At 34.5% G+C, this 16,589-nt stretch overlaps 1 protein-coding gene across 2 annotated transcripts in view; it reads left to right on the forward strand.

The window, feature by feature from the left end:
* LOC127736368 (protein ELYS-like) overlaps positions 1-16,589 on the forward strand; it is a 104,963-nt gene that overhangs the window by 43,120 nt on the left and 45,254 nt on the right. For both annotated transcript variants that reach the window (XM_052246876.1, XM_052246877.1), the window contains exons 16-17: positions 117-207; positions 15,525-15,614. In XM_052246876.1, the coding sequence (XP_052102836.1) occupies positions 117-207; positions 15,525-15,614 (181 nt within the window). The remainder of the gene's footprint in view (positions 1-116; positions 208-15,524; positions 15,615-16,589) is intronic.

The raw sequence follows: 16,589 nt of genomic DNA on the forward strand, positions 1-16,589 counted from the left end.
GCATGCATATATAAAAATGATAACAGAAATGTTACACGCTTTAATGAAAAAGTTCATTGTGATCCATCTTTGTATTTAAAATGTTGGATTACTTATAATGTAATTCGGATTTTCAGGCACAGATGAGGGAGCAGTTATTGACAATGGCCTTAGAATATAACATGTTACCTTTTCTAAATAGATGTATACAAGACTGGTCCCCAGGAGGTTAGTACTTATGAAGATATAGTTTTGAACCTGGAATAAGGTTCCTAATACAGGTTGTGTTCACTGGTCACGGCAACAATTTTTGGGTTTAGTTGGGTAGTACTTCGCTTTGTGTAAATGGAAAGACGTGTGTATATTCAAACTGTGTTTCTATACTGACAGAGACGTTATGCATACAATAAGCGTAATAATGATATGACGTTACAATACGTTACTTTAGTTACAGTCTTTGAGGTTGCATAAGTAAGTGTCTCTGTATTGCGGCTAATTCGTAATAAGACTGGTTGAACTTAGTAGTAATGACAGTTCTCATTGACAAAAGGTAACCTCGTCCTTCTTTAATGACTGTTTAGCTTTTGTGTCGTCTGACAGTGTTCATCTGACTTTAAATTCATGTGATTGAGAATTGATTCAGTGAAACATTTTTAATCTGAACCCTGTGTAAGCCAGAAACATGTAATTACTGAATATTGTATAGATACAGAGACATACAATGAAAATTCTTTTTAAAAATGATTTAACCTGTGTATAAAAGCAAACACCTGTCTGATCTGAACTAAATATTCAATGCCCAAGAGGTTTGGTTTAGACAGGTTTTGTTGTATATTGTTAATAATCATGTCTACTATTAAATTTTTTCACCTTCATATATATGTTAGCGGCAATAATTAAAATTAGGCATTAAGCTTATTTCCTGAAATCTGATGATGATTATTTAAGCTATTGCCAAACACCATTTCAGGTAATAAGTGATCTTTGGGATTTTTGTTTTATCTTCCAAATATCTACTTTCGTTGAAATAACCTTGATGTAATTTATATTCCAAATATAAATATACATTAATTTAACAGACCTTTAAATTTTAGTATTTTTACATATAATTAACTTGTATTTCTTTGTGGTATTACAAAAATTATTATGTTTCAAACAAGTGATTGTATCTAATGAATAATAAAAAATTACTGTTAAACATTTTTACCATAGGAGACTTTGAAAGGTTGATAAGTAACGTAAAGGAGAATGATGTGGAAAATTTCAAAATTTTATGTTTTTCTAGAGGAACTGTATGGTACTTTGGAAAAGGCTCATAAACAGGTCATGGGGTCAGAGACCGTATGATTTAAACAACCTAATTATGAGTATGCAAATATTTCTCGCGATTCCATGGCTATGCCAATATTTCTTGTGATTCCATCAAACTATTTCTTTCACTTTGTGAAAATTGTAACATGAAGAAACAGTATTTTGGGAAGTGAGTAGTAGTGAAACCCATTTTATCCAAATAGTTCAACAGTAGGGAACAGGTTGATTTAATGGATTTCCAATCAAACTCAGATGGAAATTATAAATTTCTTATTGTGTACCAAATCACCTAAGGCCAAAAAAAAATGTATGTTTGTTTAAGGTTACATACTTTAAAAAAAATAGGGTAGGTAGGTTGGTCATGGGTTGAGTTTACCCGTATTTTTAATGATTGGATTATTTCCCTTGGTAATTGATTGGAAAAAAATGGCAGCAAAGTGTTATTTCATCACACGAGTTGCGAATTTCCTTAAAACAGCTTTCATATTCACGATTGTGAACATTGCGATGTATCAGGCAATTGATTTATATTATTTGCAACACTAACTTGCTTTTGACACGACTTCAGATTATTTTTCACTTTACGACGGAAATAAAATGCTCAAAAGTAGGGTCGGTCGGGTAACCGTAAACAGACATATATTTTTCTTTAGCCTAACAAAAGTTTGTAACATTAGATTTCTTAGATCAAAATTTGCTTCAGAGGTGATTTTTGATTTAATTGATGTTTTCACAATTTTTTGGTGGGCCCCATAAACTACCATGTGACAATGGTTGTGAACACGAGTTAAAACTAAAGTGGCCATAACAAGTGACTTTATTTCAGGTAGTTGAAATTTTAAACTTCAGTTTTTATTATGTTGTCATGTACAGTGTGTTTTAGCTTTGATTAAATGTTGTTTTATTTACTGGCATTTACATTTTAGTCATTAAGATTAAGGCCTGGACACATTTTGCAGGATTTAAGAATAATGCCTAACATCATTTAGGTAATAGACTTACTGTCTAGGCATTAGGTTATTACCTAGGATTTAAGCTTAATGTCTAATTTCACCTATTACCACTAACATATACATATTAATATAATCTGACAAGGCAAAGTGATTAGCTGTCGATTATGACTTGTATAGGGCTTGATTATATCATCCTATTGGAAAAATTCACCTATTGTTTCTGATTTTTCAAATTTTTTTTTTAAATATCACTTAATTTCCTTTAATTATCAAAACATATCTAAACCAGAAACGTATTTAAAAGGGGTATCATTTTTATACGACCTCAAAAAAATTTTTGGGATCGTATAATGGTATGATGTCGTCTGCGTCGTCGTCCGAAGACACATTGGTTTCCGGACAATAACTTTAAGTGAATGGATCTTTATGAAATTTTTTAAGAAGGTTCAATACCACAAAAGGAAGGTTGGGATTGATTTTGGGGATGATGGTCCCAACCGTTTAGGAATTAGGGGCCCAAAACAAGCATTTTTAGAAAATGATGCAGTCAATTTTCTTTTACCATTGACCAGATTTCCATCCTGCATTCCGAACTCGGTTCCGTATTTTACATACTTAATGTACTATACAGAATTTTCATTCTTTAATTTCTTAACCTGTCATACCTGCCAACTTGCATGATTCAGGCGTAAAATACTCGATTTTGACCCCTTGTCACGATTGCAGGTGTGATCGTGTAAAAACCTCTAAAACACGATTTTGTTAAATTCTACACAAAAATAATGAATGTTCTCAATTTCAAACTTTCCTCAAACTTTTCCCAAGGGAGACAACTGTGATCAGCCAATCAAAATCGTTGTTTCTCCTGATCTTTGGGTATTATAAACTGCAAATGTGCTAAATTTTGAACTTGTTAGGAACTCAGAATGGCTAGAAATCGTGATCATGGCAGACCAATTTTCAATTACAAGAAGGTTCTTACACAGCTTAAGAAGTAAATCATGACTGATTGACAAAGTTCAAAGATACAGTTCAACCATAAACCTAATAAACAGTAGCTAATGGACAAATTTTACACTTATGTTAACAGATCATATATGTTGTCATTCTTGAAATTAAATTACCAAATCAATTAAAGTACAGTGTTCTATCTTTTAATTTTCACAAGGAATCAGATATATTTCCTTCTTTGTGCATATTTTTATATTTGAAAAGTCAACAATCACTTTAATATTCCTGTGACCAATAATCTGATAATCCACCTTTAAGGTTCACCTAATATACATCATTCAGTAGGTAAATTAAGTAAAAATCAAGACTTGCATCTCAAATATCCCAATACGAGAGACAATGGTGTCATTTTTACTTAGAGCTTTCATCTCTTTGATTCTAGTTTCAGGATAATAACTTGTGTATAAGTATTTCGATTGCTCTGAAATTATTCCACAATGTTTAATACCACAAGTAGAATGTTGGGATTCATTTTAGGGGTTATGGGGCCAACAGTTTAGGAATTAAGGGCCAAAAACAAGCATTTTTCTAGTTTCCAGACAATAACTTGTGTGTAAGTGTATGGATCTCTCTGACATTGTACCACAAGGTTCCATATAACAAAGGGAAGGCTGGGATTGAGTTTGGGGTTTATTGCCTCAAACATGTAGGAATTATGGGCCAAAAAAGGGTCAAAAACAAGCCTTTTTCTAGTTTCCAGACAATAACTTGTGTGTAAGTGTATGGGTCTCTCTGAAATTGTACTACAAGGTTCTATACTACAAAGGAAAGGCTGGGATTGAGTTTTGGGGTTATTGCTCCAAGGGGGGTTTCAAAAAGTTGGGTGGGTTGGGAATTTTTTTCTCAATTTTTTTAAGGGATTCATATTTTTTTTTCAAAATTTTTAAAATTTCGATTTTTTTGAAAAGTTTCAAGAAGAAATCTTCAATTGCACAGTATTGCCCAATGGATTTATTTGTGTCAGAAACCTATATTATGTCAAAAATTTAATTACAATCCAAATTCAGACAGTATCAAGCTTGAATATTGTGTCCAAATTTGCCCCAAATGTTCAGGGTTTCGACCTCTCCGGTCGTATCAGGCTGCGCTCAGCGAAGCATTTTATCATATGGGGGTAGGGGTCTATATATATATACGAGTAGGAAATATAGGAGTCATCCTGGCCGTCTGTTTGTCTGTCTCTTGAGTGTGGCTTGAAAATAAAACTCTTCCTAGATGGATATTGGTCTTACAATTTATAAAACATACGTATCCCACTGAAAATATTGTAGACACGGTAAAAAGGTAAACAATATTTTTAAACTGTTTATGTTTCCTATGTTATTATCTTGGCAGCTGTTTACTATTATCGTAAGTTTCATTTTACAAATGTTGCAATATGTTGTGGCTGTTTCATGCAGAAATACCTAGCACCTTTTGATAGCACCAGGGAAATGAGCTTGGCAATCTAAAGTAGCGATTTGAATCCATTCATCTGTATTTTTACTACAATGCAATTAGATTATTTGTTAGTCAGACTGCCTCCATGTACAAAATATTTGAGAAAATAAATTTGTTTCTTCCTTAAACTGGTCTCAGAAATGTAACTTCTGTCTTAACATAGTGACGATCTTGATGGCTCCAAAGCTCATAAACAAAATGATTTTATCATGATTATTCAAACAAAAATAGAGATCAAGATTTGAAATTGTCAAATGCTAAAATTGTCTTCTATCCATTGCAATCTTGGGTAACCTCCCTTTTTTTGTATGCCCCACCTATGATAGTAGTAGGGGCATTATGTTTTCTGGTCTGCGTCCGTTCGTCCGTCCGTCTGTCTGTCCCGCTTCAGGTTAAAGTTTTTGGTCAAGGTAGTTTTTGACGAAGTTGGAGTCCAATCAACTTGAAACTTGGTACACATGTTCCCTATGATATGATCTTTCTAATTTTAATGCCAAATTAGAGTTTTGACCCCAATTTCACGGTCCATTGACCATAGAAAATGATAGTGCAAGTGGGGCATCCGTGTACTATGGACACATTCTTGTTTTTGCTCTAAAATGAATTTTTTAACATTATACTGATGATAACAAACATTTAAGGCATTTATGATTATCTTCGTCAAAATAGAATAATGTAATTTTGGATGTAACGCGTCTTCTGATTGGCTGACGGTGTTTTGTTTATCAGCTCATAGACATAATTTAGTCATGTGACTGTGACGTCGTCAACGTTTTTTCATGATTTACTCCGGTTTAAAATGGAATTTAGAATTAAATTATAAGGAATGACTGTAATATTTTTTCTGTCTATGAAGAAATAACATAAAAAATGTGGTGCACACTGAATAACCTGCGTAGCGGGTTATTTTAAAGTGTGCACCACATTTTTTATGCTATTTCGAATAGACAGAAAAAACATTACAGTCATTCCTTATAATTTAATTCTAAATTCCATTTTAAACCGGAGTAAATCATGAAAAAACGTTGACGACGTCACGGTCACATGACTAAATTATGTCTATGAGCTGATAAACAAAACACCGTCAGCCAATCAGAAGACGCGTTACATCCAAAATTAAATTATTCTATTTTGACGAAGATAATCATAAATGCCTAATTTTTCTCACATGATAATTGGTCTCCAACAGTTACTAGGCCATTAGAAGAAATGATAGGGTTGACATTGTTGTAATACTGTTAAGTGTTCTTAAAATAAAATTATAATAATCAGTTAGTATAGCTTTCTTGCTATATTTGTTAGAGGCAAATGTCCAATGAACAACAAATTAATTTGTTATGGCCTTAACAGTAGTACAAGTGTAAGGTAACAGCCATTTCAATGCAATTTTTTATTCTCATCTCTTGGTGCTAGGTGTATTTAAATGGAACAACAGCCTTTAAATTCTATATATTACTGGTTCAAAAATTAAGTTTGTGTTGAATTTTTCGTAAAATGTTTGTTTTTTGTGATAATTTTTATGTTTTAGTCTTACAAGAGTTGGATTTGAACTGATAACCATTATCATGAACAGATTAGGGATAAAAAGTGCATTTTGACCTCATTTTGTAAAATTCTTAACACTTATATATTTTAAATGAATCCATTATTTTAGGCACCCAGCCACCCTAATGTTGTTTGTTTTGTATGACAAATCATACTTTCAGAAAGAAAAAAAACAATATTACCATAGTCAGGATAGTTATAAGATTCTGACATCACAATGATGCATTTTGTAAGCATATTTTAGACAAATGTACAAAATACTTATTTATTTAACATCTTAACAAAAAGACTTTTTTATGCCACTGCCACTAGGCTTGAGCAGGGTCATTCTCATCCTCAGACACAGTCTTCTTTTATTTTTGTCTCGCCTTGACGGAGTCAAAAAGCGAGACATAGGTATGCTGTTTCCGACTGCGATTGGGGCGGCAGCGTCAACAATGTAATAGTTTGCATAGATGCCAACTGTTACGATTTTCCCGTAATTGTTACGAATTTTAGACCAAAATTACGGTGTTACGATTAACAGTCTATTTGTTACGGATTTACGTTCATAACCTGTCCAGAACAGTTCTCCGTTTATAAATCATTTTTGATAATTGTGACGCTTCATTTTTTATTAGAATCGTGTAACAGTAAGTGCTTGAATGGTTCGGACTGTTATTTTCCTTTTGAGTTTCTCGGGACTCCCCCTTCCTTTTTCTAAAGGTGCCTAGGGAATAGAAATATGGTCAACACTGGTCTGCCGTCGACCGGTAGTAGAACCCTCGCCAAAGAGGGGCGTCGTTTGGTTGTGCGGGATGTATCAAGTACGCAGCCACGTTCAGTCAGGATGAGGACGTTAAATCTGATGTCTCATGTTTAGAGAGTGACACGCTCTATGCACGTTAAAAACCCATGCTACAACTCTTTGAAGGGTCCTTATGTGGCCTGTTGCAAGGCTAAATTTCTGTCCCAATCCAATATACCCTCATTTTACCGTGGTTGTCCGAATTTTCCCGACCTTTCATCCGGCCTCTATTGTAAGACCTACCTAATTTGAATTTATTGTTATCTTGTTCTCCTCCTGAAGCATGCATGAAATATTTGTCACTGGACGTTAAGCAACCAACAATCAATCGGGACTACCAGTAGAAAAAGATCTCTATTTCTTGTTCAATTCTGAATAATTAATGAACATAAAAAGTCTTTGTTTTCAATTTTACAATGTCTGGTGGACAATTTAAATTTCGATTTCAAAGAAAGAAACCTAGAAATCCGGACCATTCATTATGCCTTTTGCATATATTATAAGAAATATTTCCATTTAGCGCAATGGTCAGTGTTCCTCATTTGCTCATCAACTTTGAATTGTAGTTCTGATAAATCAAGGACATCATTTTGTCACCAAGTGCCGTCCTAAAGGGTGACTGAGGAATAGAAGTCACTACAGGTTTTACCTCCAATAGGCAGTAATACTCTTGCCAAAGTGGGACGTCCGTTTTGCTGTGGTTGATATGCAAGTACGCAGCCACGTCCAGTCGAAATGGGGACATTAATTCATATGCCTCTTGAAGAAAGAGAGCTACACACTCTGTACGTTTAGAACCGTTGAAACAACTTTGATAGATCCGTAGGTGGCCTGTTGAAATTCTAAATGTCTGTCTCGTATCCCATATATCCTCATTTTCCAGTGGCAGTGTAAATACCTACCGACCCTCATCCCGGACGACCTCTACTAAAGGACCCATCTTTTGTATTTATTGTTAATTTGTTCTCTTCCTGAACATGCATGAAATATTTGCCACTGGACATTAAGCAACCATATTCAATCAATCATCCCTGTATGCCCAGTTGTTCATATGATTATTATAAAATTTTACGTAAATATTACTGAAAAAAGACACAAATTACGGAAATATTAATGCCTTTTTAGCTCACCTGGCCCAAAGGGCCAAGTGAGCTTTTCTCATCACTTGGCGTCCGTCGTCCGTCGTCGTCGTCCGTTAACTTTTACAAAAATCTCCTCCTCTGAAACTACTAGGCCAAATTTAACCAAACTTGGCCACAATCATCATTAGGGTATCTAGTTAAAAAAAATGTGTCCGATGACCCCGCCTGCCAACCAAGATGGCCGCCATGGCTAAAAATAGAACATAGGGGTAAAATGTAGATTTTGGCTTATATCTCTGAAACCAAAGCATTAAGGGTAAATCTGACATAGGGTTAAACTGATAATCAGGTCAAGATCTATCTGCCCTGAAATTTTCAGACAAATCTGACAACCTGTTGTTTGGTTGCTGCCCCTGAATTGGTAAATTTAAAGAAATTTTGCAGTTTTTGGTTATTATCTTGAATATTATTATAGATAGAGATAAACTGTAAACAGCAATAATGTTCAGCAAAGTAAGATCTACAAATAAGTTGCCATGACCAAAATTGTCAGTCGACCCCTTTAGGAGTTATTGCCCTTAATATTCAATTTTTAACAGTTTTTTGTAAATTTTTGTAATCTTCTTCTCTGAAACTACTGAGACAAATTTAACCATACTTGGCCATAATCATTATTAGGGTATCTAGTTTAGAAATTTGTCCAATGACCCCGCCTTCCAACCATCATTGCCGACTTGGTTAAAAATAGAACATAGGGGTAAAATGCAGTTTTTGGTTTATATCTCTGAAACTAAAGCATTTAGAGCAAATCTGACAGGTGGCAAAACTGTTCATCAGATTTAGATTTATCTGCCCTGAAATTTTCAGACAAATCCGACACCCGGTTGTTGGGTTGCTGCCCCTGACTTAGTAACTTTGCAGTTTTTATACGACCGCAAAAAAATTTTTGTGGTCGTATATTGGTATGACGTTGGCGTCGTCGTCGTCGTCCGGCGTCGTCCGAAGACACTTGGTTTTCGCACTCTAACTTTAGTTTAAGTGAATGGATCTTTATGAAATTTTACCACAAGGTTCAATACCACAAAAGGAAGGTTGGGATTGATTTTGGGGGTTATGGTAATAACAGTAAAGGAATTAGGGGCCAAAAATAAGCATTTTTGTAACTTCCAGACATAACTTGTGTGTTAGTGTATGGATCTCTCTGACATTGTACCACAAGGTTCCATATCACTAAAGGAATGCTGGGATTGATTTTGGGGGTAATTGCCTCCAAATTTTAGGAATTAGGGGCCAAAAAAGGGGCAAAAAACAAGCATTTTTCTAGTTTCATGACAATAACTTGTGTGTAAGTGTATGGATCTTTCTGAAATTGTACTACAAGGTTCCATATCACAAAGGGAAAGCTGGGTTTGAGTTTGGGGGTAATTGCCCTAAACGTTTAGGAATTTGGGGCCAAAAAGGGGCAAAAAAACACATTTTTTTCTAGTTTCCAGACAATAACTTGTGTTCAAGTGTATGGATCTCTCTGAAATTGTACTGCAAGGTACCATACCACAATGGGAAGGCTGGGATTGAGTTTGGGGGTGATGAATCATAATGGGGGTTCCAAAAATTTTGGGGGTGGATTTATTTTTTTTTCTTTTTTTTCTTTTTTTCCTTTTTTGTTTCTTTTAAAATTTTCCATTTTAAGTTGGTTATTTCTGATTTATATTTAAAATCAAATAATAATGATATGGTAGGAGATACACACCAAACAGGATGTGTAAATTATTATATAATAAGTATTGTGCAATAGCAAGAAATTTTCAATTGCACAGTATTGCACAATAGCAAGAAATCTTCAATTGCACAGTATTGCGCAATAGCAAGAAATCTTCAATTGCACAGTATTGCGCAATAGCAAGAAATATCCAATAGCACAATATTGCGCAATAGCAAGAAATTTTCAATTGTACAGTATTGCGCAATAGCAAGAAATATTTAATAGCACAGGATTGTGCAAAAGAAGATACTTCCTATAAATTGCTTATTTCTTGACCAATTTCAATGGGGTTTTATTCTTGATTTCATGGGGTTCTTTAATATGCTGAATCTAACCGTGTATTTAGTTTTTGGATTTTGGGCCCCGTTTTTAAATTGGTCCACATTGAGGTCCAAAGGGTCCGAAATTAAACTTTGTTTGATTTCATCAAAAATTGAATTATTGGGGTTCTTTGATATGCCGAATCTAACTGTGTATTTAGATTCTTAAATTTTGGTTCCGTTTTCAAATTGGTCTACATTAAGGTCCAAAGGGTCCAAAATTAAACTTAGTTTGATTTAACAAAAATTGAATTCTTAGGGTTCTTTGATATGCTGAACCTAAACATGTATTTAGATTTTTAAGTCTCCCAAACGAAGTTTGGGAAGACTTATTGGTTTTGCTCAGTTCTTATTATTATTATTATTCTTCTTCCTCTTCCTCTTCCTCTTCCGCCGCTTTTAAATTTGAACTTGTCCGCACCCGTTCTCCAAAACCGCTGGTCAGATTAACTTAGGGTTTCACAAAATGTTAGACTAACATGTCTAGTGGTGCAATCAGGGTTTTGTTTGTGCAATGGGGTTTATAAAGGGGTACTTTGAGGGGCAAAAAGAAAGGAGGGTTTTACTATAGAACCCTATGGGATTTTATTTTTTAAAATTTTCAAATGATTATAACTTGAAAACCGTTAGTGATAGACACAATCTTTTTAATTCAAAATGTTCTAAATGATAAAGCACATTAAATGAAATACAGGGTTAGTCCCCAGGGGTCATCCCCACCCCCTGCCATTTAAGTAAGTTCTAATACCTTGTAAGTTGTCAAGATCCCCACCCCTAAACCATATATATTCTGGTTTGTCATGCTAAGATGGTTTGAATGATACACAGGGTTAGTCCCCAGGGGTCATCCCGACCCCCTGCCATTTGAGAAAGTTCTAATATCTTGTAAATGGTGGAGATCCCCACCCCTAAACCATATATATTCTGGTTTGTCATGATGAAGCACATCGAATGACATACAGGGTTAGTCCCCAGGGGTCACCCCCCCACCCCCTGCCATTTAAGAAAGTTCTTATATCTTGTAAGTGGTCAAGATCCCCACCCCTAAACCATATATATTCTGGTTTGTCATGCTAAGATGGTTTGAATGATATACAGGGTTAGTCCCCAGGGGTCATCCCGACCCCCTGCCATTTGAGAAAGTTCTAATATCTTGTAAATGGTCGAGATCCCCATCCCTAAACCATATATATTCTGGTTTGTCATGATAAAGCACATCAAATGAAATACAGGGTTAGTCCCCAGGGGTCATCCCCACCCCCTGCCATTAAAGAAAGTTCTAATATCTTGTAAGTGGTCAAGATCCCCACCCCTAAACCATATATATTCTGGTTTGTCATGAGAAGATGGTTTGAATGATATACAGGGTTAGTCGCCAGGCGTCATCCCGACCCCCTGCCATTGGAGAAAGTTCTAATATCTTGTAAATGGTCGAGATCCCCACCCCTAAACCATATATATTCCTGTTCGTCATGTCTTGAACATTTGAATGACGTATAGGGTCAGTCCCCAGGGGTTCCCCCCACCCCCAATGTTCTAGTATCTTGTAAATGGTCGAGATCCCCACCCCTAAACCATATATATTCTGGTTTGTCATGCCAAGATGATTTGAATGATATACAGGGTTAGTCCCCAGGCATCACTAATGCATATAACTTTACTAGACCAAACCAATTTTCACTGGACTTTGCCCAATGTCAGAGGACCCTGGGAATTACGAATTATGGGAGATTCGTTTGGGAGACTTCGTAACAGCATCCTGTTACAATCATTTCTTGTTGATTATGGGCCCAGGTTTCAAGTTGGTCCAAATCGGGGTCCAAAATTAAACTTTGTTTGATTTCAACAAAAATTGAATATATGGGGTTCTTTGATATGCTGAATCTAACCATGTATTTAGATTTTTGATTTTTGGGCCCCGTTATCAACTTTGTCCACATTGAGGTCAAAAGGGTCCAAAATTAAACTTTGTTTGATTTCATCAAAAATTGAATTATTGGGGTTCTTTGATATGCCGAATCTAACCGTGTATTTAGATTCTTTATTTTTGGTTCCGTTTTCAAATTGGTCTACATTAAGGTCCAAAGGGTCCAAAATTAAACTTAGTTTGATTTTAACAAAAATTGAATTCTTAGGGTTCTTTGATATGCTGAATCTAAACATGTATTTAGATTTTTGATTATGGGCCCAGTTTTCAAGTTGGTCCAAATCGGGGTCCAAAATTAAACTTTGTTTGATTTCAACAAAAATTGAATATATGGGGTTCTTTGATATGCTGAATCTAACCATGTATTTAGATTTTTGATTTTTGGGCCCCGTTATCAACTTTGTCCACATTGAGGTCAAAAGGGTCCAAAATTAAACTTTGTTTGATTTCATCAAAAATTGAATTCTTGGGGTTTTTTGATATGCTGAATCTAACCATGTATTTAGATTTTGGATATTGGACCATAATAGGTGAATGTCCAATTTAAAATTTTTAAGTTCTTAGACCACCTTCAATCTGTGTTAGAAACCTATGCTGTGTCAAATATTTAATCACAATCCAAATCCAAAGCTGTATCAAGCTTGAATGTTGTGTCCATACTTCCCCCAACTGTTCAGGGTTCGACCTCTGCGGTCGTATCAAGCTGCGCCCTGCGGAGCATTTTATTTGTTATTATCTTAGATATCATTATAATATCTAATATGTAATACTATTAATTATGATTTTAACCTTATTTTACATGATTTCCAAAGCATCAGTAAATACAGGTGAGCGACACAGGCTCTTGAGAGCCTCTAGTTACTGATTGCACTCAAAGGGGGTTGGCATCTATGAGTTTGTGATTAGGTCTAGTTCATGGTGAACCACTAGTGGTAGGTCAATGGTATTTGGTATGCAGTTGTATTAGCATTGACACATCTCATTACTATGCAGATTATTTGGCCCCGCCCCCTCAGTCAAGGTCTATTGACTTTGAAACTTTTCATAGTTTACATGTATTAGTTTGTGATTAGGTCAATTTATGGGGAACCACTAGTGGTAGGTCAATGATATTTGGTATGCAGTTGTATAAGCATTGGCATATCTCATTTCCATGGAGATTATTTGGCTCCGCCCCCTTAGTCATGGTCTATAGACTTTGAAAATTTTGCTAAGTTAACATCTATTAGTTTGTGATTAGGTCAGTTCAAGGGGAACCATTAGTGGTAGGCCAATGTTAATTTGTGTTCAGTTGTATAAGCATTAGCACATCTCATTTCCATGGAGAATATTTGGCCCTGCCCCCTCAGTCATGGTCTATTTACTTTGAAACTTTTGCTTAGTTTACATGTATTAGTTTGTGATTAGATCAGTTTAAGATGAACTGCTAATGTTAAGTCAATGATATTTGGTATGCAAATTTATTGGCATTTGCATGTATCGTTTCCATGGAGATTATATAGCCCCACCCCCTCATCATGGTTCATTGACTTTGAAACTTTTACATAGTTTACAAGTTAATGTTTGTGTTTAGGTTTGTTTAAAGGGAACGACTTATAATAAGTCAATGGTATTTGGTATGCTGTTGTATTAGCATTGGCACATCTCATTTCATGGAGATTATTTAGACATGTACCTTCAGTCATGATTCATTGACTTTGAATATTTGCATAACTTACATGTTAAAGTATTGCTATTTTAATTTCATCATTTGCATTATCAAAATTACAAAAAGGCGAGACATATCTCTGTGATAACAGTTTATTTAAACAGATTAATAGAAAGTTACAGAATAAGTATTGTTATGGGCTAAGCTGGTGATCATATGTAGGTCAATTAAAAAAACTATACCAAAAAGCATCATTCTCACCTCATTTCCAAATTTTCCAATATTTATGTCATTATTTGTTGCTACAATTCTTATAGATCATCTATTTAACTCTTGTTACAATTGTTGCTGTCAATATTTTAAGATAACCTACATGTGAATTACATGTATGGATGTAACAATATTGTCTGTTGTTATTTATAAGTCAACTAAAATACAAGCATTTACAATCAAACAGACACTAATTAATTTTCTAAAAACTGGTCTTGTTTAATTTGAACTATACCTGCAGCTAATTTAACATTTGCTAGGCATTTAAAATCAATTTTTCTCAGGTAAACACCTTATTTCAGGGTACTTTAGCATAGATTAACCCAAGCTTCTCTTTTTATACGCCCGTTTACGGGACGTATTATGGTATACCGTTGTCCGTCTGTCCGTCGTCAACATGTCGGACATTAACTCAAAAATGCTTTAACCAATTTGCATAAAACTTTGGTGAATTGTTTATATCTATTGACGTGAGCTCCCTTTCGTTTTTTATAAAATTTAGATTTTACGTTTCCAAGTTATGGGGTTTTATTCATTAAAAAAAGGGGGATTTTCCAGTTTTCAGACAATAAGTCAAGAAAATCACCAACTTGCAAGAAATTGTGGTGAATTGTTTATATCTATTGACACGAGCTCCCTTTTGATTTTTATAAATTTTAGATTTTACGTTTCCGAGTTACATGGTTTTATTCATAAAAAAAGGGGGGATTTTCCAGTTTTTGGACAAAAACTCAAAAATGCTGTCAGCAATTCTTATGAAACTTTGGTGAATTGTTTATATGTATTGATGTAAGCTCCCTTTAGAATTTTATAAATTTTGCATTTTACATTTCTGAGTTATGGGGTTTTATTCATTAAAAAAAGGGGTGATTTTCCTGTTTTCGGACAATAACTCAAAAATGCTGTCACCAATTCTCATGAAACTTTGGTGAATAGTTTATATCTATTGATGTAAGCTCCCTTTTTATTTTCATAAATTTCTAATATGATATTGAGAATTAATTGAACTTTATTTGTTTATAGTCTGACAACAGATTTACTATGTATTGCACAACAGCAAGAAATCTTTAATTGAACATAAATTCAATTCATGTAACCAATTTCAAGTTCTTTGAATACATTTATTCAGAAACCTATAATATGTCAATTATTTAATTACAATCCAAATTCAGACCTGAATCAAGCTTGAATATTGTGTCCATTTTTGCCCCAACTGTTCAGGGTTGGACCTCTGCGGGCGTATCTAGCTGCGCTCAGCGAAGCAGTTTTTCAGTTTTCGTTACAATGCCTGATATTTTTACAACAGTTCTTAAAATTAGAATAGAATTGACCAGTTGCAAGAAAAATGATTAACAGTTGTATGAAGTTGGGTGTTATTTTGAATTTATACAGTAATAAATATTGGTACATATATATTTATTTTTCATATTTAATTTTTCTGTCTGACCTTTATTTACTCCTGTCTTAATTGTATCTTTTGTTTTTTTAGAATATGTTCATCATGGTTGCACATTGAAGTTTGTTTTAGACTGGGCATGGAGTCGTGTGGTACATCTTAAAAATACAATAGATAATACATGTAAGTCCAATTGCTTTAGACTTTTTGATTGTTTAATAGAAAATGCACAGGGCATTGGTTGGTTGGAATGCAAATAGCCACGCCCATTTGTCATGCAAATTTAATAAGAATTCCGAGAATACACTAATTTATTGATTTAAATTTTTGTGGCGGTGGCATCAACAATGTATTAGTTTGTGATTAGGTCAGTTAAATCGGGAACCATTAGTGGTAGGTCAGTGATACTATGCAGTTGTATTAGCATTGGCACATCTCATTTCCTTGGAGATTATTTGACTCCACCGTCTCAGTCGTGGGTCTATTTACCTTGAATGTTTTGCATAGTTTACATGTTGCAGTTTGTGATTTGATCAGATTGAGGGGAACCATTGGTATTAGGTCAATGATATTTGGTATGCAGAAGCATAATAGCAATGGCACATCTCATTTCAATGGAGATGATTTGGCTCTGCCCTCTCAATCATGGTCTATTTACTTCGAATGCTTTGTATAGATTACATGTTAAAGTTTGTGATTTGATCAGTTTAAAAAGAACCACTAATGTTAAGTCAATGATATTTGGTATGCAGGTGTATTAGCATTTGCAAGTCTTTCTTTTCAATGGAGATTATTTGGTCCTACCCCCTGATCATAGATCATTGACTTTGAAACTTTACATTGCATACAAGTTATAGTTTGTGTTTAAGTTGTTGAAAAGGGAACCCCTTATGATAAGTCAATGATATTTGGTATGCAGTTTTATAAGCATGGGCATTTCTCATTTCCATGGAGGTTATTTGGTCCTGCACTTTAAGTCATGGTTTATTGACTTTGAATGATTTGCATAGTTAACATGTTTAAATATTACCATTTTGGTATCATTATTTGCATTATAATTTTCAAAATTACAAAAATGTGAGACATATCTCTGTGGCAACAGTTTATTTTCTTTGTATACATCTTTTTGTTTCATGGTTTTTATACGCCCGTCAATTT

The sequence above is a fragment of the Mytilus californianus genome, unplaced genomic scaffold, assembly GCF_021869535.1.
Source record: "Mytilus californianus isolate M0D057914Y unplaced genomic scaffold, xbMytCali1.0.p SCAF_30, whole genome shotgun sequence".
In the NCBI taxonomy this organism is placed as follows: Eukaryota; Metazoa; Mollusca; class Bivalvia; order Mytilida; family Mytilidae; genus Mytilus; species Mytilus californianus.